The following is a 27,328-nucleotide window of genomic DNA, read 5'->3' on the forward strand; positions in this document are numbered from 1 at the left end:
CATGAGGTCATGTCCAATGTGACTGGCACTAAGTCCAGTGTCCTTAGGTCTCCTCTTAGACTCAATGTCATCTTTGGTTTATAAAAACATTTCTAATACCATTCACATTAATGTTCCCATAGGATCTCAATATTAAAAATCTGCATGATTCAGGCGTTAATAGTAAAATAACTTTCTTGATTAAGACACCTGTACCGGTGTCGACGTGTATGCATAAACTATGTTTTTATGCAGATTTGTGGTTTTGTAGTTCATTTTTGATGCATATTTACTTCCTTTTCTTGAACTAGAACTGAATGTGCGTGTATAAGATTCTAAATGTGTGTATATATGAGTGAATAAGTGTGTAATTGTATAAACATGTGTGAATGTACAAATATATATATATATCTTTTCTTAAGGGCAGGGGGCACCCATTCAGAAGAAAACGGCTTTGTTCTTTAACCTCTGGACAATCCCTTTAATGGTCTCATAAGTGTGGTAACAAAACATAATGCAATTGCATGTGTTACCCATAAATCGTAACTACTCTTCATTCATAATTTCATTTTTTATGTACATTCTCACAACTTTTGGGTGAGTACTTCGTTTCTTGTGACCCATCCAAAATAGGAGCACTCTGTGCATTAAAGAAGGGGTTTAGTAACCAGGCAACACATACCATCTATGCCAGAGATTGAGTGGACATTGAACAGCTGTAACATATATTGGGGGTGTAATATCTTCTCTTGGCAGATTTGAATATCAACATAGGCATTCCTTCTTCACAGCGAGGTTAACTCATTGTAACCCAACTCCGTAACTGCGGCGGGTGTCAGACTACTAGAGTTTGAAACATAACATAAAAGTAATTAACACATTATCTAGTAGTGCAGCAACCCTGAAACAGCGGGTGTGGCCCTCAGGTTTTAGGAACTTATTTAAGTCACAAGTAATTACCCTATACAGTATAGAACGGATATAGAAGAAGTGTGCACTCATCTCATTGTATTTTTTCTATTGCACAAAGACATACAGTATATTATCACTTAGGTCTAATAAGTTATTATTATCATAATTGAATGGATTGATCAGATTGCAGGGGGTTACATTGCCAGCAATCCCCCTGTATTGTCTGACCAAAATATCACATCAGCATCACAGGCCAGTGACAACACATCCATATGTCCTATGGCCTGTGCATCCATATATTTTATGGGCAGCCTCATCATGTGATCACGGGTCCAAGCAGGGACAGGTTTACTCTGCTATGGGCCTAAGGGCGAATTCAGATGAACGTATTGGCGGGAATACATCCGGCACACTGGAGAGGAGGAGGGGTGACCCATGCTCTCTCCATAGAGATGTACAGCGCATGGCTGTACAGATGGGGAAAGATAAGGGACATGTTCTATCTTTTCCCAGTGTACGGGACTGTACAGTACCCCACTGTGCCTATTGCTGTCTAGGAGGACTCATGTACGGCTGCACGCTTGCGGACGTACATAGATCCCCCTTCATGTTTGTGTGAATTAGGCCTTAGGGTGTATGAATATTATAGTACCTACAAGTTTGGAATTCACTTCCTACATATGTTACTACTGCTTTTCGGGACCGTTATTTATTTGGGAGCATTTCTAGTGACAAGGATTTTATGGGTGATGATTACAACACACTACAGCTTGTATGGCCAGTTATTGTAGTGGTCACATGAATGCTGTGTCATCACAAAAGCTGTTGGAAAGTTTTTTGTGAATCCTGGAAAACTTTAACAAATGTTGACACTAAAGTAAAACTACATAGAAACTATAGTTAATGCGTCTAATTGCTCCCTGGCGGTAGAGCACAGGGGTCATGTGAGCTGTCAGAATTCTTCATAAGCTTTGGATTTGGAGAATTTTTTATGGCTCAGTGAACAGATGCTCATTTACAGTTCAGCACAGATCACTCCATCTACAGTATATATATACGATATATATATGTTGCATATAATTTAATTCATTTTATTGGAATCCCACGTGTATCACATGGACCTGATATCACTCGCACTCTTCCCTGTACATCCCGTAGTTAATCCTTCAGCAGTGTGTTCAGGTTTGTTATGACAGTCATGACAATGACCCAGGGAAAGTTTCATTACATCGAATGAGTCAGCAATGGTCCCTAATAATGAGAATGTTCTGAATTTTACTGTCGGACAAAGCTCTGATGTCAGTGATATTTCAATGAGTTGTAGTTATAGACCACTATATTGTCTAGTCTATAAATATAATTATTATAATCCATTTTCTTATAAGGAATAAATATTAGGGAAGACAGATAAACAACCAATGGTAAGACTAATGGCACTTCAATTAGTTATCTGACTTATGCTACTTTGTATATAGTGGCAGAATCAATCCTCAAATTCTTGGGTGCATTCTGGTGCGAGAAACTGTGTTCTCAAAAGCAAAGGCACCCAAAAAAATGGAACATTTTCACAAATATTCTAAAAAAAGTCATGTGAAAAACACTTACCATATGAGAAAAAGCATAAGAGAAACAAGATAAAGTCAATATGGTTAACTAGTACTGTAAGACGAGCGATAAAGGATAAGGAGTTTAAGTTGCTAAAACAATAAGGTAGAGATGAGGCGTTACAGGATTATAGAGAGGAAAATAAATTCTGTAAAAAAACACATAAAGGCAGCAAAAATAGGGAATGAAAGAAATGTTGCCAAGCAAAGTAGAAATAATCCTAAATTATTTTTCAAATAATAAATGATAAGAAAATAAAAATGGAGAGTGTGGACTCTATAAGGAATAACCTGGGTGCCATGGTGGAGGGAGATGAGGAAAGGGCCAATATATTGAACGTTGCCTTCTCAACTCTCTTTACCCAGGAAAATACCATGGTGGAAGAAATGATGAGGAATAAGGTGAATTCTCTTTTGATTAACCCAGAAAGGGGTGTGGCGCCACCTCACCACCACTAAGATAGACAAATCACCGGGCCTAGGTGGCATACATCCCCCACGTACTGCATGAATAATGTACCGTGATAGACAATTATTTTTTATATTTGAGGACTCCTTAAGGACAGGATCTGTTCCTCAGGACTGGCTCATAGAAAATGTGGTGCCAATATACAAAAAGGATCAATACGTTATATTGGAAACTACAGACTTGTGAGTATAGCTTCTGTTGTGTGGATAATATTTGAGGGGTTAGAGATGCTATCCTGGAGTATCTCACTGTACTTAACCTTATGATCCAGCATCAGCATTTAAGTAAGTAATTAATACTGAGGCCGATAGTATAACATTACAAAGATTTGTGGAAGCTGGAGTAGTTGGCAGAGAACTGGATAATGAGGTTTAATGTAGATAAATGTAAGGTTATGCACTTGGACCATGGTAACAAAAAGTACAATTATGTTTTAAACAGTCAGTTACTTGGTAAAACTGTAGCTGGAAAAGACTTGGTGGTATTGCTGGATAGTAAACTTAATTTTAGTGACCATGTCCAGGCCAGCTAAACTTGTTTTCCATTCACTATTCACGCAGACTATGGTCTAAAATTGTTAGCATTGAATTGTAGATGTTGCGTCTTTGACTAATGATCATGAGCCAGCAGACGAGTTATTTTTGTGTGGTCACTACAGGAATACTGATGGCTTGTGTAACACTAGTTGACATAGCTTGTACATTTGGAAGGCTTGGGATTCCACCTGAATAGTGATGCTGTGGGACTTGTGGGAGGACAAGTTGGGGTACGTTAATCAAGCAGTCCTTCTATAATCTGAACAAACAAACACACAGCAGGGTTTCTTACGTTCCTGTATTTATGGGAGGTCACCCTACAGTAACCACAAAATATTAGGAAGAGCATAGGTTATACAAGGAGCCTTCAGGATTGGATCTTTATTACAAAGGTTGCTGAGATCAGATGTCCACCATACCTACCCATCTATTAACAAGATTGTTGCCTGATTAATGTAGCATTAGTTTTGGTGAGTTGACCAGCTACAGATTGTAAGTAGAGGTTGTGACTCTAGTGGGCCATAGACATAATATACGGTAGTGTAGGTATGTTCTATTCCTTTGTTTCATAGAGGAGCAAATGTTTGGGAATGTCTAGTTACCCCTATAAATATTAAATTAGGGGTGTACTGTGCACAGCCTGTGAACCTGGATGCAAGCTTATGTAGGTTGGCATTGTTTGTTACCAGAACCCCTCTGTGCTGCAGCCCCCCAGGCCGTTAGACCGTCTCCCCTTCCTCCTGCAACCACAGCAGGAGCCTTTAGCATTGCATATTTATTAGATAGGTTGCTGCCCGACTGACATTCTTGAAAGTGGAAAACTCTATTCGCACCACCTGCTGACTTTAGGCGCAAGTCCGGAGTCTGCAGCGAAGTCTTTAGCCTCTTGCTGTATGTCGCGGCCGCCACAAGAGCGCGTCATGAAAAATATGCCCCTATATTTCTTCAGATGGCTAAACCACAAGTTCATCCAAAAATATTCTAAGATATGACCATCCGAGTAAGTTCACTAAGCAATGTTAAGTCATGTCAAGTGTATAGGGCACATTTACTAAGGTCCTTGCGCCAGAATTATCATGAAAAGTCCGACAGAATTGTGTCAAAACACCCCATGTTAAGGGTGCACCAAAGAAAAAGTGATGCACTCTGTCGGGGCAGTGCAGGGGGCGCCAGATTCATGAAAAACGGGCGCCAGAAATCCTGAATCTAGCACACCCTGCACTATACTCATTTAGAGCATTTTGCAGTGTGCTTAGTAAATGTGCCCCTGTATATTTTGGTAGAATAATTGTCAGACATATTATCATCAATAACCCTCCATTCTATGTAATTGGTATATTGTGCTGCTATAGTAACCTTAGGCTGTTTGGTGAGGATAGATTTATGGGTATATGTCTGAGCCAGCTGCTTCTACCTGTCACACTGACACGCTACAGCATTCATGCATGCCGGCTGCCATAGCTGTGGAGGTCTGAACATGGTAATAACTGGCAACTCCTCAGGAGATCAACTTCACTCACAAATCAGGTGAATTTTTTTTTACCAAACTATAGAAACTGTGATCTTATCCTATCGTTGTTATCAATGCACAATACAAAAATAATGGGAGACATCCACGATTCTTATTTGTGTCAATCTGCATAGCTTCCGTTGGCAAATTAAGAATTTGGACCAAAGTGTACTTAATGGGGCACATTTACTAAGGGTCCACACACTGCATTTCCGTCGGGTTTCCCGACTATTTCCGGACCGGGTAAGTAAATGTGCCCCAATATGCCTCAAAACGCTGAAAAAATGTGGTTTATAATAAGCCAACGAAGAGGCTACATGAGGAATGAAAAAGCAAGATGCGATAAATCTATTACTCCTGTGATAAATGTGATATCTTCCCTCTGTCTGGCATTAGGTTTCCTGCACACAACAGTTTTTGAAATTGGCTGTGAAAAATGGACATCAATGGTTAATTTTTTCAAGGCCGATTTGCATCGGTCTTGCATCCTTTTTTTACTGATTCTCAGTTACTGTAGTCTATGGGGTAGATATATATTAGGAATTGTATGCCATTTTTCTGATGTACAAGCCCTGAAATAATCCCAATTCCTTGTAATCCTCACATGAAGCAACAACGTATGACAAATGTCCCCCATGAGTGACCCGTGAAGAGCGGTTCTAGCTAGGACCTGCTCTTCTTCTTAACGGAACAGACATATTGGAGGAGATTTATCAGGTGAGGTGAAACTGTTCTAGATGCCCATGAAAACCAATCAGAGCTCAGCTTTAGGTTGCATTCACACAATGTATGCCCGCCATACCGTAGTACAGCGGGCATACATCGGCACTGGGGAGAGAGGAGGGAGAGTGCCGCTCACCCCCGCCTCTCTCCATAGAGGAACATAGGAACGTATTCCGTTGAATATGTATTCCTCCTGTATGGCGCCGTGAGGCCATCGTGGTGTATGGGAGACGTATATATGCCGTATATACGGCAGCCATATGTACGTCCACCATACATTTGTGTGAATGTAGCCTTAATTGTATAAATAGCTGTGGGAATATGAAAGCTGAGCTCTAATTGGTTGCCATGGAATTAGAACAGTGCTGCTCTAAGAGACTGATGATAAATCTCCCCCACTGTCATTCATAATAGACATGTGCCTCTAGGTGTTTCCCATACATTACCCCTGACAACAGTATAAATATTTTTTTTTACATATTGATATTTTTGGGATTGAGAAATGCATCTGTTGAATGAATGACTGACTGTCACTGACTGTCTGGTTGTGGCTGAGCTATTTGTGGAGAGGTTGTGTTATTCCCAGGCTAAATTCTGGCTTTGATCCATAACCTGGTAACAGCCCATACAACCCCCTCTCTTCCATACATTTTCAGTGGAAGTGATATAAATACCCCAAAGAGAACCTCCACCGTTTCAACAAAAAAAGTAAAAAAGAGTAAAAAATACCCCACCGTTTTGTGTCGACAGCTCCTATGCACGCTTCATGTGTTTCCATGGTCACAGATGTCAAGGTTGGGAGTATGCATAAGGTGCACGGGAGTATGAGATGAGTACAGAATATGACTATATAGGCTTTGTATTTAGAATGAAGAGGTATAACTTAAAGCTGGTGGCCCCAGTGCAAAATCTGTACAAACGCCCTCAACCATAATGTATAGTTTACCATATGTAATGGATTCTGCATATGGGGATTTATGGGCCCTATTAAAGACCTGGGCATAGGTGCAGTCCTTATAGTATGTAACCATAGAGCATCACAGGACTGTGTAGAAGCCACAGACATAAAATTGAGATTTTGGAAGGTCCGAAACTATACAAATTCATTTTAAACCATAAAAGTATTTCTCCCAAAATAGAAATACATCCCCAGGATATCGGTGGGTGTCTGATACTCATCAATCCTGCTGGCGGCTGCGGATGATAGTTGTGGTCCGCTGTTAAGTAACTCTTCCACATCACAGGCCATCGACAGCATCACGTTACCCATGTATATCTCCCATTAGACTGAACGTGACTGAGCTGCACTACCCTGCACAGCCTCTGTATTATGTACGGCAGTGTGTGTGGCTATATCCTGGGAAGGATACCAGGGTACACACATCTCCCTGATTGTGACCTAGCATGTCCAATGCTTTCTGAATGAGGGCATCTTTTGGAGCTCTAGTGTACCTGAGTGACAGCTTGTGACTGATTGTCATACACCTTCCTGTAAAAGATTTTTTTAGCAACTCATTAAATATTCTTAACTTATCTTAAAACTATGTGACCTGCAGATGATTGGTTTGTTTGTTCCTTGAAAATCCCTAGGCTGCTTATTCAAGTCAAATCCAGAACACGAAATCTGTTTTTGCAATTAACACCTTACCGGAATATATGGTAACAATGGAGAGACTCAGGGCGGGCGACAGTCGCTGAACAATGAATGTGGACATGAGCCGGATACATGAGGCATTTACAGGCTGAATATTCATTACTCTCTTCTTTACATTAACACTTTATGTGACAGAGGAGACTACAGAAAAATTGGGGTCATTGTAGCATTTTGATGTTTACATTCTTATTGCATTTTCAAAAATTTCTGTAACGAAATTCAGCTATGTAGCCAAGATGGCCTGACCTGCATAAGAATTATAATGTACAGTATTGCAGAACTTGTAATAATTTAACAATATTATTCTAGCATTCTGTCAGCAGACTACAGAAGACACAGCCCAATTGTTTTCTTGTCAGCACTATTTGGGACACTAAAACAACAGCATTTTGGAATTCAATCCAAGCGCTTCAAGGAGGAATTGCTAGTATCGCAGAAACTGTCAAAATGTAATTGAAGAGCGTTGTGTGAACATAGACATAAAGGGGTTTTCCCACCAAACAACTTAGGCCCTTTCCTGTGGATTGTCGCGCTCGGCCATCTCCGTTAGCTCCATAGAGATGACTGGAGCAGAACGGACATGCACAGAAGGCTGCTCAATTCATCTCAGGGAGTGACAAGGGATCAGACAGAGGTACCTCTGTCGCCATCTGACCTCTTGTTCTCATGATTTGTGGGGGGTCTCATCGCTGAGTCCCCCATCGATCAGCAAGTTAGGCCCTATCCTGTGGATAAAGCCTAACTTGTTTGGTGGGAAAACCCCTTTAAAGGGAATTTACCACCTCCCCCAAGCAGACTACTCTTTTAGGGAAATTAACTCTGATTTTCAACATACTTTTATTATTGTGTCTATAACGCCATTTACAAGATATTCACACTTTAACTGTATGTTAATGATGTAGTAGGTGTAGAGGTGGACACCTACTCTCTCCACCAGTTGTACACTGATGTGTGCAGTCCCTTGAAATGGACCTGTACATAGGTCCAAACCTACGGACAGCACACATTGCATAAAAATATGATGCAAGGACTCCATGTCTGCTGACTGAACTGTAGCACCCCATTGTAACAGTTATTACAGTACCAGCAGGACAGATAAGGAGTCCTTGCATCATAGTTATGTATGATGCAAGGACTCTCATCCTGTGCAATGTTAGTTTGTGGGACACACATCCATTTCCATAGGCTAAACACATTTATGTGCCGCTGGCCTTAAGCAGGAGATTTTTTTTGTGAGAAACATGGGGTGACATTGGAAATAGCGCAAAGTGGTTTTGGTGTGAAAAGCAGAAGACACGCCATGAAATAGGAATATCTCACAAACCGCATAATGGACAGAAATAATAACACTGTGATGGTACTAGTACAATTCTCTATAATATACAGCCAGCAGCTGGGTGACTCCCTTTAAAGAGGTCCTTTTTAGTTAAGGGGGGTCAGTCACCCACGACTCCCGCACAAGTAAAACCATCATTGTATAGGGTGCTTCATTTGATGGTAGATTTCCTTTAACTGATAAAACTCAACAATGATAGGCTATAACAGCAAACATCTTTACTAGTGATTCTATTTTAACCCACAGTCACATGAATGTCAGGGTGGGACAAAACTTCCCTGTAGCCCATCTACAAAGTTATGTTCCGGGTCTGGAATTTCTGTACAAAGATTTTTTGATAAACATCTTAATCGGATTTTAATGTGTAGTAAAGAGTATTCACTTCACACCACAACATCCTAAATCCTCAGTGGTACAGTCACTGTGATCGGTGATTCATAGAGCTGTAGTAGGGAATGCATTACCACCGCTCTGTGACTCACTGGAATAATCCCACTTCTTCCACAGTGACAGTTACCATAACAAATCCAAAAACAGCCTTCTGCAAATGTAAACTCCGACACTGGGCCGCGTATCCAGAATAGGACGGATTGTACAACTTTTTTTGACTCCTGAAGCCTTTTTAAGAAGAAGAGGTATGTAAGCAAATGTAGGTGTCAACAGATTTCTAGACTATAAATCATCAATAAAATCACTTTCATTCCGTGAAGTTTATTTAATTTCTTAGGTGGAGACATATATTTTTTTATGCTGAATGTATACTCATGCCCCTAACTTATGCTAAAAGGTTACACACTGTGGTTTACTCTCATGTCATGGACACAGAGCTAATGTTACTCATTCAACACTAGTCAGTCATAGTATCATAGTAAAAGAGGTTAGAAACAGACAGAGTCCATCAAGTCCAACCTATACATTATATTGCTTTGATCCAGAAGAAGGCAAAAACCCTGCAAGGCTGATGCCAATTCGCCCAAAGCAGGAAAAAAATGTCTTCCCAACCCCTAATATGGCGGTCACAATAACTCCCTGGATCATCAGAAACCACTAATAAAAAGTTCTATTCCCAGTCCGCAGTGTTTTGTGGGTCCACCTCATTTTCATTGTACTTTGCACTGATAAAGCTACTGACCTGATACGAAAGGCAGCAGATCAGTTACCTCTATATGTCCAGGTTAGTAGATTTCCTTTTTCTCCTTCTGCTGTTGCTGTAATATCAGCCCTGTTTAAAGGGGTTGTCTGGAGGTTGAAACACATGCTCTCTTACAAAAATAGTACCACGCCTGCTCATTGTTTGTGACGGAATTCCAACTCAACTGTAAAACCAGTACAAATCATGGTCAGGTGTGGTGCTGTTTTTGGAAAAAAACAGCCAAGTTTTTCAAACCCCTTTGAAGAGACCTACCACCACAGATCTAGCTATTACGGTAGATTGGGTGGTAGGTGCCTCTATTGTACGTGAGGATAGCCCTTTTTATTGCCCTAATAGGCTAATTTTGTAAAGAGGCTACTGGGGTGTGGAGTAGCCGGAGCTGAGGCTACACAGCACGGCTACTCCACGTCCCAGTAGCCTCTCTGATCCTCCTACCGGCATATCTTCGGCGTGCAGCTACGAGGAGCTCCGCGCAGCTGCGGGCCTGCATTCTGCGCATGCACAGAACGCTGACTGCGGATGAGGGTGCGCAGCTACAGAGATATGCCGGTAGGAGGATCAGAGAGGCTACTGGGGCTTGGGGCCCTTAAAAGGGCTATCCTCACGATCTACCACCCGATCTGTGGTGGTAGGTTTCCTTTAAATGTCCTGATACTGTTGACTCTTTAATCTGGCCTTAGCTGCCCCCATCAGATCATCAGCCTCAGTAATCCTCTTCAATACATTAGCTTCAGATATCTTCATCAGTATGTCAGCTTCAGTGTCCTCATCTGCAGTTCAGCATCCGTTATCCTCCCCTGTACTTCAGCCTCAGATGTCCTCATCAGTGTTTCTGCCACAGTTGTCCCCATTTATGTGCCTAAGCCTCAGATGTCCTTTCAGAGACCAGATGTCAGACATAGTACCTGCTGTTGGTTCACCATCATCCGTTATAGAGGTGTGCATCTTTATTTAGCTCCAGGTTTATGATTTTATATGAAGGGGGGTACACAAGTAGAAAACAAGGTGGGCCAGTGCATGAATACCTTGGTCAGCCAAGTGTACAAGTTAACAACAATATTTACAATCTAGCTTAAAGGAATTGTCCAGGAATAAAAAAATATTACTGTGGGATCTATTGAAAAAGATAAAACTCTTATACTCACCTTTTCCAGCACGCTTGTTCACCCGCAGCAGTGCCTGTCACTGCCGGGTCTCTGTTTGTATAAAGAGGCCGGCAGTGGAGGCCTGGCCATATCCGCGCACCTAATACTGCCTGAAACTACTGCTGTAACAGGCATGCGGCTGGATATAATAACAGAGACCAGCAATCATGGGCAGTGCTGCGAGTGAATAGCTTCTGCTGGAAGAGGGGCGTACAAGACATTTGATGTTTTTAATACATTCGCTCCACTGAATAATATATCAAATTTAGAATGGTAGAGACCATAAGAACCACGAACAATAACTCAAGGAAGGAAGGGTCCACGTTAATTATATTTTATAAGAATTTAGTAGTTTATTTTACAATATACTTATTAATGAATTGAGATTTTTGGGGGGCTATGGATCACTGTTCCTATTCCATTGTCCAGTTCCTCAGACAGTTAGATAAGGTAAGGGGGTGTCCTTGAAGTTTGGTATATAATCTTTGTATATAGATTAATTGGTGAGTTTTCTGGCTGCATTGATCTAAGCTGAGAATTATTTCAATGTATTTACCCTGTTCTCTGCCCCCCGTGCTGTGTACTGTACGCAGCCCCTATATCAGTGTTCAGCTGGCAGAAAGAGCGATCCATATTTAGCTATGTGATTCACTATCCAGACACGCAGGATCCCTGCATTCCTTCAGCCGGCGAGAACTAGGCATTAGCTGCAGTCTAAGAGTCGGACACATCTATGAGGCCACTGGCTACTCATACTCTGAGACTGGGGCAACCTAAGAGCATGGTCTGGCTGGTCAACAGATGTCCTCAGGACACCCTTAACATTGATACACACCCACGCAAACGCATATATATATATATATATATATATATACTGTATATATGCACTATATATGCACAAAGTATTCGTGGAAATATATATAAGATCCAAATACATGTGTTCTATCAGACACAGACATGTAAATAATTTCTCATATCATACAGCCAATGCACATAGGTACGTTATTATGCTATATACATCTGGATGTGCACCATCTCAAAAGCATATTAGTCAATGTAGTTAAAAACCATAAACCAATGGTGTTCTATGACATAATAAAAAACATTTGGGGGAAACATTCCACCCATCTAATACTCTTTAAACTAGAATAACTAGATCTGCAGTCCAGGCCTAAACATTAGGATTACTGACCATATACAATTGTAATAGTGACTTCATACACTTTTTAATACACAATAATTAGGAGATAAAACCAATAATTCCTCAGCGCACAGTCATAGGTATTCTCCGCACCATTCCTCCTACACACACAACCTTTCACATTTGCTGCCCACGCTGATATAGAGAAGTGTTTGTCACATCTCAGGGTACGTTCTTCTTCACCCACACCTCCCACACACACAGACCAGTGTGTATCTAGGCCTTTACAAAGACATAACCCTGCTGTCAGATAAAGGTTACAGCTTTCTTCAGCTAAATGATCATGTACTAATAAGAAAATGTCATTCGAATGTTGGCAGATATACCTTGGTATCAAATCTCAGGAGATAACAAGGTTGGGTTTAGATGGAATTTCAGTAACATTCCCACTGCTCTCTATTAGAGATGACAGAGGTGACAGGTAGTTGCTCACCCTGCCCATGCTCATATTGTGTTCATCAAAGTGATTGGTTATGACTTTTCAAGTATTTTACATATTTTAAATTTTATATGCAATTTGTACAATTTTGTTGTGCAAATTTTTGGTGTGGCTGTGTTGGCAACATCACTAAAAAGAAATCTACCACAAGAATTAAGCTATATTAAACTACAGATATATACACCTATAATCCTCTGCACCTGGATCCAGGTACTGGGTTTCTTTAAGCTTGACATGCTAGGATCGCCTGAAATAAAGTTATAAAAAGCAGCACAGAGCAGGGACCCAATGTCCAATATTTCATGCTGTTAATTCTTCACCTCTCGTGAAATGTTACCTACCTCTCCCCTGCTGGAGAGGGAGGCATCTATCACGCAGGAGGCAGGAAATCACACCTCTCGTGGGATGTCACCTCCTTCTGGGGAGGGGACTGGATGAGTGTTAAGGAGTGATACAGGCACACAGGCTGCATCTCCCCCCCAACTACCAATACTCACCACACGCTGCTGGCAGGGAGCCAGGTAATGTGAAATAAAAGTTTCTAAACTAGTGCAATTATTCAGAATGCTTACAAAGGCATAATTAAAATCAGCACAGAACCTGTAACCTGTCACCTGCTAAAAATGACATCCATAGTGACGGGTTTGCTTTAACTCTTTACAGACAGTCAATGGATAGTCTAGCCCCCTTATAGAGCTGAATCATCTCTAGGTAACAAAATAGTTAATAATTAGATTTCTTATGTGTCTGAAATAGATACAGATTCAGAAACACTGCTCACTACAGAAGAAAGAAGCAGGCACAAAAGGGCACAGAGAAGCTTCTTTTCTTTGTGAAGTGTATTCCAAAGTTTCCTATTATCACCTGCTTCATTCATTTCTGCAATAACCATTTCTCATCACCATCTCTGGCACATTGTTTGGACTCAGCATATTTGTATCCAATTCAACATGACCATGATTGTCTTCCAGCATCTTACACTACAGTTATCCTGAATATTATCGACTCCTTTAAAAAAGTCATAAAATACAGAATTTTGAAGTCAATTAGTTGACTTTGATATCCCTTACGTTGCTGAATCTGATCAATCCATGCACTAACCAGATATCACAGACTGAGCACAGTGCCAAGGATTGAACTCCAAACATTATACTTATATATCATAAGTCCCTTGTTGATATGTGGTGAAGATCAATGTAAATCTATAGTGGCTGGAAAGATGAACACTGCACTACATAAGATTTTAAGGGTCTTGCACCATTAAATAATCATCATAATTATTCTGTATTTTCAAAGTTTTTGGTCAATGTACTTAGAGTAAATGTGTGTCTGCAGGGGTGAGAGTGCATCAAGCTCAGATATGCTGCCTTAGAAATAGAAACATGAAGTACACAACCCATTTGGTCCCTTGCCCTATGCTGCAATCACATTGGCACCTGTTAAATGGAGTTTTGCTAAAGAAGACTACACTATGTGCCCCTACTAAAAGTATCCAAGCATTTGGCCCGAACTCTTTTCCTGAAATCCTATATCAGAGCTATATGTCTATCTTCTCATGCACAAATACTAATGTGAATGTACTTGTGTTCTCAGGGTGTTTGTGTCATTTGTTATCCAGATCTTTTGTACTATAATTTCTATAATCATCCAGAACTGTGTCTTTGAGATTGTAAATAAATATCTGATTTTCTTAGGATCCCATCTGTTGTACCCCCAGACAATAAGACATTTGACAGACATCAAGACAACAGGTCCCTTAGTGCTCTATGTAAATATATTAACAATATCCATATTATTTGGTTCTAAAAAGATCTAAAAATACCAGCAGTAATACAGGAATCATTCAAAGATGGAGAAAATAAGATAATTAGTAATTAGAATAACTATTTTAAGTGTTTGCATAACTTTAGAAAGAATAAAAAGTATAAAGTTGTATATTAATTTTAATTAGTTAATTTTTATAAATTATTACTGTAATATTAATTTTTAGTTGCTGTAACATTGGGGATGTAACTACATTTGATAAAACGATATTGTGAATGACTAAATGATGATGTCTAAATACAGTATATTCTAAAATTGTGATCTCCACTGGTGATCTGCTGCCTAAACTTGTTCTAAAAACAATACTGTATTATAAAGCAGAAAAATGAATCATGTTTGAAGTAAGAAGACATTTATAACAACCTTACAGGATAGGATACTGATGTCAACAAGTATAAACTTATCCCGATTCTCTTTACAGAACAGAGGACAATGCAATTCCCTAATATGCCTCCCTTTATAAGCAGGGTGATCTGATAATGGAGAAAGGAGTGTCTGTGTAGCTCACCCTAACATTTTTGTTTTAGTAAAAAAATACCCCATAATACAGGGTGGTCAAACTCTGAGGGTACCGTTTGCCCTATAATTGCTTTCAAGCGGCAAATAGTACTTCTAGCATTATAAGTGTAACTCTAATGTCCTCAAAAACACCTCACTCCCACTATGTCAGTAACATTGTCCTCTAGATCAGGTAAACCACATCCCCATCCCATGTTCTGCCCCTTATTCATGCATTAATTTACGCAACCAACCTCCTCCACCATTGCCTGAAACTTGAGTGTAAGCCTAGCCAATGACACCCCATCAGCTTTATGGGCGTCATTTACTAAGGGCCCGATTCACGTTTTCCCGACGTGTTACCCGAATATTTCGGATTTGCACCGATTTTCCCTGTATTGCCCCTTGTTTTTGGCGCACACGATCAGATTCACTCGACGGAAATCGGGGGGCGTGGCTGTACGAAAACCCGACGGATTCGGAGAAACCGCCGCATTCTTTTAAAAAAAAGTGTTGCGGGACACGCACTTACCTTCACCAAGTATAGAATCGTGAACTCCGGCGGGCCTCGGCGGACTTCAGCACAGCAGCGACACCTGGTGGACGTCGGAGGAACTGCCTTAGTGATTCGCCGGAAGACCTGAATCCACCGCTGGATTGCGAATGGGCCGGGTAAGTAAATCTGCCCCTATGTGTTAGCAGGGGCATAACTAGTAGAGGCAGGGCACCATAGCAGACTAAATAGAGCCCCCTCCCCAACTTAAAAAATATACATATTTTTATACTCACACATTGGGGCACATGTATTATCGCATTCCGCGCCAAAAAAATGCAGGGATTTTAATGTTTTTTTGGCGCAGAACTGTTGCGGATCATTTACAATGAGTTTGCGCCAGAAAGAACAGATGTTTCCGACTATCCCGACACCTTCATCTTTTTTTGGCGCAGGTGGGCGTGGCCTAACGTTTCCATATTATCCTCCACATTTATGTGTATTTTGTCGGCATTTTTAGGCGCAATTTTTGGCGCACGATAGACCAGGAAAAAATTGGTCAGATAGCAAAATTAAGGCGCAGTCCATGTGAGATTTTGGCGCACATCTCATTGATGTCAGCATTTTTATAGCGCCTGACTGATCAGTTCCGTCATAAAATTAAATACACTGGGTTGTGCTTTGCGGAGACTGATCTCCAACCACGCAAGATACATCATGAAGCCTAAGACTCTTGATGTATCTGATGCATGGCTGCAGGCGTGGCTGCTATCATATGCCGGCGCCAACAAATCTCACCTTATGTATGTATGTATGTGTGTGTATGTATGTCCACTAAAGGAATCTGCACTGTTGTGTTTACAATCACTAAATTTTGCACAGCCGCTCCCTGTGACTCAGGGAACATCATAGATTTGTTTTTTTCACCCCGCACTTTCCAAATTACACTTATTAACCAACATATACAGGAGCCATTGTCTGCTGCTGCTGTGACAATGAGCAACCAATCACAGCTCAGTTTCTGCCTTTATTAGAACAACAAATTAGGATCCTATCCACTTATGTTCAGTAGTCTCTATGTCCATTAGTTGCGCATTTCTAGCTAAATAAAAAAAAGCATGTGACAATTGTACCCATCTATGATTAGGAATCAGTTGAACAACGTAGCAAGGCGTGTAGACAAGCATGCATGGCATTGATATCAGCCAACTAATGTTAAGCTGCAGAAAGTAGTTCACATCACATTTGACTTAAATCTTCTGCTGAATGTCTACATATCCATGTTTACTCCTATTGACTGTGTTATTGAGAATTAAATGTAGGATACGTGATAACTGGCTCCCAGTTTAAACAGAGGGGCAGGACCCTTCAACGCATCACTACTATATTCTGGTCTATGTGGACTGCTGGAGATAGCTAAGATCAGTGCTTGGCTAACACTTGGTCCAACACCTTCTTGACTGAAATGGAAAATATTATGCACCAGCCATGAGACATAGGCAGGCATTTATTAATTTGGGCGGAGAGTGGCACAGGAAACATGCTATAATTTTCAGTGGGATGTAAGTTTGTGGCGCATGGTATTAGTGAATTGGCGCACAAACAAAAAGGTTAAGAAATGTCTCCCCATTCACGAACATGAAATAGAACTCCATAGACCAGAAAAAGCTGGATTGCATCGCAAAACGAGTCAGAAAATGTGCCGGAAAAGTGTTGGATTAACAAGTGGTGCCACAATTTTGCACCCAATAAAGAGCATGTCATGAGTGTTGGAAAAACACCCATATTGTGACGCTAACACTACATAAATGAAGTGCAACAGGCGCAGCAAGGGGGGGAAAAATGCTTGTCAGTTTTCTTTGTGAAAGTCGATATTATAGTTATTCCGATAGGGGAATCTACATGATTATACCTTGATCATGGTTGTAGATGTCCTTTAAGATTCCCTACTGTACTGCCCCAAGAACAAGAGTTTCTTTCCTTGTGTGTTACAGGTGAGGTGGCTATTGCGATGAAGAGCATATGTCAAATACGACCCTAATAGGACCCTTAGCAAAGAAGTAAAGAGTAATGCACAGTCTAACTCAAGCCTAGATCGGGGTAGTACACCACTATTTAGGGGATTAATATACCACTGTATACATTTCACTGTTCATAGTGCACTATGCTGCAGTAGGGTATAATACCATGTTTGCAGTATTAGTGATTCAAGGGGTTATTGTAGGAAACAAAACCTTTGCTTCAGGTAAATGGTTGGTTTCTGCTGTGCCCCTGCTTTTTTAGTTTTTTAAATGCACCCACCAATTCAAAAGATTTGGTTGTTGTAAGTTTATATGTGAATAGCACAACATGCAAAGGCTCTTCCCCAGAGAAAATAAAAGGTTAATGCTCCCTTGGCTAGTAAGAGTTAATTCATATAGAAAATTCTAGGGCCGTATCTTTGGAACAGGAGGGTGGATTTATAAAAAAAACTCCATATTGATCAGTGGAGTGATTGGGGACACTAAACCAACTACAGGTCTTTATGGACGAGTGGCAGTATCCCAGATCACCCAGAATCATTTCTCTCAGGGCCTACAGCCTGTCCAGCTCTCACCGTCTGCACCTTCACAGTTATGCCGTGAGACCCCAGTTCCCATTAGTCCAATGCATGCATAATGAAGTCAGGTGTCCTACTCTAAGTATGTATAAACTATGGTTCCGATGCATGCACAATGAAGCCAGGGTGTACTGTGTCAGAAATGAAGAAGAATTACATTTTCCGCTCACCGTCTTCTGTCCGTTCACTGTGTTGGCTGCTGCTCTGGGACCACGAAGGTTGAGTTGGAGTTTGGCAGAGAAGAATCACATGCCGCACCAGGTGTGGATAAAACCATGTAACTTTTATTCCAAAAACTTCTTAAAATCACATAAAGGGTATAGATGAAACATAGCGAAGCATCCTGATTGACAGAGAGTAAAATTGTGCTGACAAATTGGCCATTTGTAGACTCTGGATTTAGGAAGGGTCGGATCCACAGATGGAGGCGGCAGGAGTTTGATGACTCCAAGGCAGCAGACAGTATAGACTGGGGTGAGTGTGGAGCCATGAATTGTGATGGTTATGTCTGGTGGGAAAGATGTGTTAGGTGGAAGAAAGATTATAAGTTATGTTTTATCCATGTTAGGTTTTAGAAAACGGGAAGAGAAGAAGGAGGATATGGCTGATAGACACTATGGGATTTTGGGTAGAAGAGAGGAGGTATCTGCACCAGAAATATAGATATGTGTGTCATCTCCATAGGAGAGGTATTGAAAGCCATGATACTTAATTAGATGTCCCAGGCCCAAGGTGTAGATGGAGAAGAGTAGGGGTCCCAGGACAGAACCATGAGGGACACCAACTGAGAGGGGGTGAGGTGAAGAGGTAGTATGAGACTGATAGATAATGAATGGCTGATTGGAGAGGTATAAGGAGATCTAGGAGAGAGTCAGGTCAGTGAAGCCAAGAGAACATAGCATCTGCAGCAGGAGAGAGTGGTCAACAGTGCCAAAGTTATATGACAGATCAAGGAGGAGGAGAACAAAGTAGTGGTGCTTTGTCTTCACTGACAATGGGTCATTAGAGACTTCGGTTAGGGCAGTCTCAATGGACTGTCAAAACCCACATTGTAGTTTGTCAAGGGGCAAGTTGGACAAAAGGTAGGAAATAGAAAGATAGTTCTAGTTGGACATCTTGTTCCAGGAGTTTTGAAGCAAATGGAAGCAGTGAGATAGGGCGATACTTCGGCAGAGCAGATAGTTTCAGAGATGGCTTCTTTAGGATGGGTGTGACAGTTATATGTTTGAAGGAATATGAAACAATAGCAGTGGATGGCAAAAGGTTAATAAGATGAGTTATAGCTGGGATGAGCTTAGTGGTAAGGTTGGAATAAGATGCAATGGAATTGGGTCAAGTGTACACGTAGTGAGATATGACTAGGAAACTATTTCATCAGTAAGGGAAGAGAAGTTAGTTAACAGGCAGGGGGGGGGGTTAAATATTCTGTGTGACTTGCAGAGATTGAAGGTTTCGGTGCATGCTCCACTGATGCAATGCACTGGCATTCGGAGCAGCAGAGATTATTCTGATACACCTTATCGGACTCATCTCTAGGTAAGTATGAACTATGATTCTGGTGCATGCACAATGAAGCCAGGGTATACTGTGCCAGCACCATTGAAGCTATGCACAGGCATCAGGTGGAGCAGAGTCCAAAGCACCTTATCAGACTTATCTCTAGGTAAGTATAAACATTTGGGGCTTTTTATACCTTCCAGGATCAAGATTTTATGGGGTGATTTGTAACACTAAACTGCAGGTCCACAATATTGATGCAAGCCATTTAGGATGCCATCATGTTGAAGAGCTAGAGTGAGTGGTTAATTTATACTCAGTGGTGCTGGTTACAGGGAACAATTAGGTTGTGTTGTGCATCTGGCCAAGACATACAGTAAATACTGTTGTTTTTCCTGTTTTAGTTGATTTAGCTGTAATATTCCAAAAGGAAATTGCACTTGTTAGAATACTCATTGTTCTCTACACATTGTATGTTCACGAAATAGGGCCTATGACACAAATACTATTCATTGTGTACGTCTGAGTACGGGCCATGGAATCTTTGTCACATTAGATGAAAATGGGTATGTGCGTGCAAATAGCATAAGTAGTAGAATGGGCAGTCATTCAATGTTTGGGTTTAGAAAGAAATAATAAGAATCACTTTGAAATCAATCATTGTCAAAGTTGCAGTATAACATATATGGTTGCACGTTGGGTGGAATTCCAAGTTTGGCCTTTTGCATTTAGTGACTTCACAAATTGAGCTAGGGCGGGTCTTCCACCCAGGTACCTTGTGTTCCCAATTTGCTTTTATTGAAGGGGAGGGAAGGGGCACGTATAAAGTTCTACTGACTAAAATCTGAGCATGGCTACAGCAGTCTGTTACAGTTTATTGCTCATTAAAAAGGTTGTCCAGGATCAGGGTTTTTAAATATAAATCACAGCGAAATATAAAAATAACAATACCACTATACAAACCCCTTTCCTTCACTCTGCTTTAGCATGGCATTGCCCATCACGTCGACCTTGGTATATGGAGGTTCAGCATTAACATTGCATAGTCAGCCAGCCCCTGCTACAACCTAAACTGATGCTCTAGCAGATGTATAGTTATCAACACTGTGGCCGTGACAGGTGAATTAAATTGCCAGATAAAACCTAATTAACCCCATTATATATTTACATGCATGCACATAAGAAAGGTGATTTCGCTAATGAAAATGCTACTGGAGTGAACCATAATCATTGTCTTTCTTAAAATATTCTCATATCTTGTAAAGAAAAAGCACAAAATCCCAAAGCTAAACATGTACAGTTATAATAAGAGTTGGCGGTCCCACCCCATTCCTCTGCCTGTGTGCACACCCCATTCCTTAGGACACCCAACAAACTGTGAGTCACTGGAAAATGCAAGAGTGCACTTATCCCATTGGCAGAATTCCCTACAAACATACTTAAAATGTAGAGTTAAAATACAAAAAAGGATGAAACTAGAATTTTGTGCGGTTCTTGTCTGATTAGAGAGGATTCTCTCGGCCGAGTCTGTTTATAATTAGAGTACACAGAGTACAGACATGGATGTGATCTAGAGGGAAGCGAGACAATGGCCATGTACAGTTCCTGTCTTCAGGCTATGAAGTTTAAAGAGAGAACTGGAGTTCGGAAACAGGTGCAACAAGATATAATATTCAGACCTGACTTCTTCAAAAAATACACTGCTTTTTTATATGTGTAACTGAATGTGGAGATAAGACAACAGAGAGGCATAGAGAAATTCGAAATCATTTTAGGTCATTTTTGGAGAGAAGTAGACAATGCTTCCAATGCTTGGTATGCATTTTAATATTAGTTTTGTATTTTGATAAGACTTTCAGCCTTACTTAAAGGGGTTACCCAAAGCTCTATGTGAATGATTTCTCATAGAGTTTCACTTCTCCGAGCCCCAGTATTTACAAAATTGGGGGTCAACCATAAATACAGCCACTCCATCTAAAGCCTATGGGACTGCCAAAGAAAAATTCATCTATGATACTGAACTAACTATGAAACTTTGTAGCTGTACATGGTCGGTCTGCTACAAATTGATGTCATATGCTCATAAATAGGGCTGCATAATGGTAGTTCTTCCACTGTAGCCATGTCATTTACAATGGCGCAGATTGATGGATGTGCCTCAGTACGACTTTGTACGACTATAACAAAAAAATCACAGGTAAACCAATTATTATAGATGTTTACATCAATCTTCCAAGCCAGCCTTCTGTAAGAAGGTTATTCAGCTGGATACATCAATGTATACATTAGTGAATAATTTAGAGCCCACTTGACTTAGTGTTTCTTCTACTGAGAGAGAATGTAAACTTTATCCTATAAGCACACAATGAAGTGATTTCCACACAGCAGCATACAGCTAAAGATTGGGTATGTGGTCATCATAACCATTGCAACCCATGGCCTTCCCTGGGGATCACCTCTTGAGCATTTTTATAGTAGGACTTGTCTAGGATTAGAAATAAAAAACGGTCCATGGGCCCTTTCTGATATTGCAGCTCATTCACGTTCATGGAATGGAAGGCACAACCACTGGCAGATGTAGTATTGTTACCCATCCTCACAATCCTGGATGACTGCTTTATATGCCCCCATTAGAATGAAGGTTTTAACATATCTTTATCATTATTTAGGATGACAACCTGGATCACCTGGCCAAAATATATTTACCAGGCTTCTGTACAATCTGGATAATTGTCATAATACATTGTCGCCCACACTTTCTTCTTCCATTTACTTGGGTTAGAAAGTTATGCGGCAAGATGGCTCACTTGCCATGCCAAAAATATCTGCATTTTTCAACTACTTGGGCAGGCGACAACTGTCACCAACATGTTCTATCAAATAACTTTAATATATTCATTATAAAAGAGAATGCACATTTCTGTAGTGTGGAGCTTTGATTTATCAGATGAAATTAGAGTCATGTTGGAAAATATAGTGTCGTACATTTACGTTATTCGCCATCACTTACCTTGTCATTTACACTAAGCAGTAAAGAGATGGGTAATATTGCTGTGAGTTACTGGTGAGAGGAACTACAATGGGCACATACTAAAGTACTCATTTCATAAGAGCCTTGAGTAAATATGACATAAAAAAAGAGATATTTGGCAGGTGCCCATTATCCACACCCTTTACTCCATGATGCCTGAGCCATGCACTAGGTTTTCAGAGAAGGATGTTCAGCATACAATTAATGAATGTTGCTTGCTACAACATAAAGTACATATGGAGATATTTACTTGAATTTTCTAAGCTTTTCATTCACAAAGTCTACCCAACAGTATGGAGGAAAGAGTTGTGTTAGAAATACAGTACAGGGTTAATTGTGTAGTAGTATAACAATGCATTTTGTTAAAAGTGGCCCTAAGTTTAGTGATCTATACTACACAAAGTTAGAAGAACAAGCATATATATGAGACTATGCGGACACCATGCATAGACATATAGAGCCAGCTCTCACCTGGTAGATCATAACTTTGAAGTTTCTACGTCTCAGCAACTCGGATTCATTGGTTTCCAACTTTTTGATCTGCGCTTGCTGCCGCTCCAGGTTTTGTCTCACTGTCTTGACGTTGACGCTGACCTTTCTTACTTTCTCTAAAAGCTTACTGGCCGTATTGCTGGTGGTGGCATGGGACTTGGTCAGCTTGGTCAGTTCACCTTGAATGCTGCCCACTACATCCTCCATCTCCTCTTGTCTTTTCTCCAGTTGGGTTTGGGTCAACTGAATCTGGTCCACTGCTCCTATAATCTTGTCCAAAAGGCTCAACACCAAAACCCCATTGATTTGGTCTGCCTTGATGGGCTCACTCTCTGAAGTTTCCCCTGGAGGAGTATCAGGGATGATGGAAGGCTGCTCGACTATCTGCAAGGTGGTATCCGCCATTTTGACAGCTGCCTTAAATTGGCGAAGATTTAAATGTGTTCAAACCAGAAAGAGAACAAAGAGGAAAACAAGCGGTGTGGGATCCAGAAACGTTGATAATGCTGGTTGCCGGGATGCTGGCCAGAAATAGCTAGCATGGGACGTGTGCGTGTGTGTGTGTATGTGTTTGTGTGTGAGCCTCTATGCAGAACAGCAGTGCTCTGCATAACTGTACTGGTAGGGTTGGACCTGAAAGGAGGGGGAGAGCCTATGTACACTGAATCCCTGTCATTGGATAACTCCACCCAGAGTAATTTGGAGAAGCAAGCTGCAGACCAAACCTCTCCCTCTTCTAGTTCTGAAATGATTAAAATAGTTATAAGGGAGGTGACTAGTCTCCTTGCATGCAAGCACAGGCTGAGGAATGCACCAGCAGAGGGAGAGTGAAGAACACTCAGTCTTATCATGTAATGGGGAATCCTAATACATTAACCTTTTCCCTTACAGACTGCTATAACAAAGAGTTCAATTATCATTTTTGACACACAATAGAGTCAAATGAAGAAAGCCGTATCTGGGGGTTTTATGTAAACTATTTCTTTTCTGGGATATTCTCCTGCAAAACAAGTGCAGCAATGCACTCAGGCAAGTGACATAAATAAAAGCATGTCAGCAACTTGCTGTTGTGTGACTATTTAGGGGTGTTATTAGCTGTAAATGCCAAATCCCAGACAGGTCACATTTGCACGTGACTTGAGTTGCATATAATGCCAGAAAAGTTGTGCAGAACTTGCAACCTGTAAAAGACAAAATCCAAAAGTTTGGATTTGTTGCGACAATCGTGATTTCCTGTGCTCGCAAAGAAAATCATGAGATGCAATGTTACAGTGCGACGTTACAGTCTTGTAAGCCCAACGTATCAAAATATTTTAAAACTGAAACATTGTAAAATGAAACAACATGTGAATAAATAAGCCCCATAAGAGGGACCAAATCATCCGACTATTCCAGTACGAGTATAAACAAATGACAATCCAGTTTATATTTGATATCACTACATAATATTTAGTTGTGTTCATTCTTATCAAATTACCCCCTCATGTTGAAAAATAATCATATGACATATCAAGATGATTATTATTTGTATCATAATCATATCAGTAGAGTATGTATCTAGGTAAGCAATATAATGTTGGGAAGTTTTGGATATGAATAGAAAACTAGGCGGGTGAGTTTTTGTAGATCACTATGTGGCAGGTGGGTGGGCTCCACTGGAAGGAGAATGGAAAACTCTGCTAGTGGAAAAGTGCTTGAAATCATTAACATTCAGATGTTTCCCCTCTAGGAAAACTCCCTGCGCCTGTCAGGGGATTCCAAGTTCTATAGGGTAGTTTCAGGGCAAACTTCAATCTGTTAGAAGCTGAATTAATGGAACAGGTATTAAAGAAGCTTTGGTGGCTCCACCTCAAAGTGCAGAGCAGAAGGCAAATGTTCTCTGGCCCTACAAATTGTATACCAGAATTGTATGGTTCTTTCTTTTTTGGATTCTTTTACTTATGCCTCAAAAGTATCCACTTGTTTACTTAGACTCGCATCTCCACTTTGCCACAAGAGACACTTTTTCGTCTATGATTTTAAAGGATTTAGGTTCGCAGTGGGATCACTTAACCTTCCCAACAGGCATTCAATTTCACAAATGGGGTCCCTTCAATCAATGCACTTTGGATTCACAGGCCTAGTGAATTAAGTGCAAATTTCTTTAAAAACATCTCAAAAGCTCACCCCCCCCTCATGCAATCCACTACCATGATCATCACATAGTAATGAATAATAGCACCATGCTGCATAAAAACAGCATATGCAGACTAATATTATCAATGATCATAGAACAAGGACCGGATTTTATGCCCATGTGGCATATTAGTATGACACAGTGTAGTCAGAGCTGTATGAACTTCCCTCTCCATATAGGGAAGGTGTCTGTAGTAACAGCGCTGATCGCAGTTGTCAGCGTTTAAAGTGCTGCAGTGAAGCCTGTACCCAACGCCAGCACCTAAACAGCTTGTATCCAATTGGTTTCCATATGGGATCTAAAAAAATATACATGTATGAACCCCTCATTTCCCTAGAAAGGGCATAGAAATAAACAAGTCATAAACATGTCAGATATTCTTCCAAAAATGTATGCCATAGGGTGAACAACTCATTTTTCTAATCTGCTGTAAGGATACATCTGGAGGATTCCCTACGTGTCCTTACAATGGAGGTCAAGGACGTATCCCAATGTAAGCTCAATCAATGAGATACGTTGCCCTGTACCTCCCACCCTCCTGGAAGCGGAAAAAAAAGCCAATGAATGGCTGCTGCCAATGTTCAGGGTGTGATGTCACTGTTCTGCATTTAGCAATTTGGGCGCACAGTGTCATCGGATGTAAGTTTCTGGCGCAAGGGATTAGTGAATTGGCGCACAAACAAAAATATTTTAACTGTCTCGACATTCATTAAGGTGAAATAGAACTTCCTAGACCAGCTATCTGATTGTGTGCCAAAAATTGTGTAAAAAAAATGAGTAGGAAACTTAGATGCAACGGAAAAGCAGTGCCACAATTTTGGCGCTGACACTTAATGCATAAGTGCAGCAAGGGAAAAAATAATTCCGCTAGTTTACTGTTTAAAAGTCGAAAATAATAAATGCCCCCACTGTCTTTATGTGGACAGCAACGTCACGGGGAACCTTCTCCCTGCTGGGCAATTTATATTCTTAGAGGAGGCCAGGAGATGGATGCAATACTTTGCATCCATCCTCTTCGCCTCCACTGGGCGTATACATTGCTCACCAGGATGGAGCAGGATTGACAAAGACAAAAAGCAGGGTCGGTGCCCGGGGCCCACCATAGAAATTGATTCTGGGGGCCCACCATACTGCTGCCTAGAAATATTCGTTATTTCACAGGAGTTCACAGTGGCTGAGCACTAACTTACCAATAAGAATAACTAACTATAACCCTTCACCTCATCCGTATGTTCTTTGCAGCACAAAAGAAGACAAGGCACTGACATCAGTGATTGCAAACCTTTTAGACGCCGAGTGCCCGAACTACAACCAAAACCCACGTATTTTTCACAAAGTGTCAGTGCTACAATTAAAGTGGTAACTTATTACTCCCTGCTCGTTCACAGGTTTAAATTGAATAGTCACCTGAGGACACCAATACAGTAGAAAGAAGGAGTAGAAGTTTGCATTATCATTGTAGCTTCCTTCTAGGGTCCTGGGCTGCCTCGGACTGCAAAAGGCCCTGAGTCCTGTCTGGCATAACCTGTCCTGAAGTGATGGCAAGGGTGCCCATATAGAGGGCTCTGAGTGCCACCACCACTGGTCTAGATAGTTAGTCAGTAATTACAGTTATCAGACTCAGAAGTGGGATTCAGTACCTCAAGACGCAAGACGACTTCTCCCTTTTTTTCCTTATCACTGGAGAATTTTCTACCAGATACCTTCATCTCTGTGTGGCACATCTCCACACTGTGCAACTAAAGATAACACCGTTATGTAGTGCAGTACTACAACTATCCTGTATATATGAGCACAGCACAGTACTACTACTCCTATCCTGTATATATGGGCACATCACAGTACTAATACTCCTACCCTGTATATATGGGCACAGCACAGTACTACTACTCCTATCCTGTATATATGTGCACATCACAGTACTACTACTACTCCTATCCAGTATACATGAGCACAGCACAGTACTACAACTGCTATCCTGTATATATGGGCACAGCATAGTACTACTACTACTACTCCTATCCTAAATATGTAGACACAGCACAGTACTACTACTA

General features: G+C 40.8%; 1 protein-coding gene across 1 annotated transcript in view; it reads right to left on the minus strand.

Annotated features, from left to right (window-relative positions):
* CAVIN1 (caveolae associated protein 1) overlaps positions 1-23,736 on the minus strand; it is a 28,094-nt gene extending 4,358 nt beyond the window's left edge. The window contains exon 1 of the mRNA XM_072111720.1: positions 23,075-23,736. Within this exon, the coding sequence (XP_071967821.1) occupies positions 23,075-23,500 (426 nt within the window). The 5' untranslated portion in view covers positions 23,501-23,736. The remainder of the gene's footprint in view (positions 1-23,074) is intronic.
* Positions 23,737-27,328: the final 3,592 nt, after the last annotated feature.

Source organism: Engystomops pustulosus, chromosome 6 (genome assembly GCF_040894005.1).
Source record: "Engystomops pustulosus chromosome 6, aEngPut4.maternal, whole genome shotgun sequence".
In the NCBI taxonomy this organism is placed as follows: domain Eukaryota; kingdom Metazoa; phylum Chordata; class Amphibia; order Anura; family Leptodactylidae; genus Engystomops; species Engystomops pustulosus.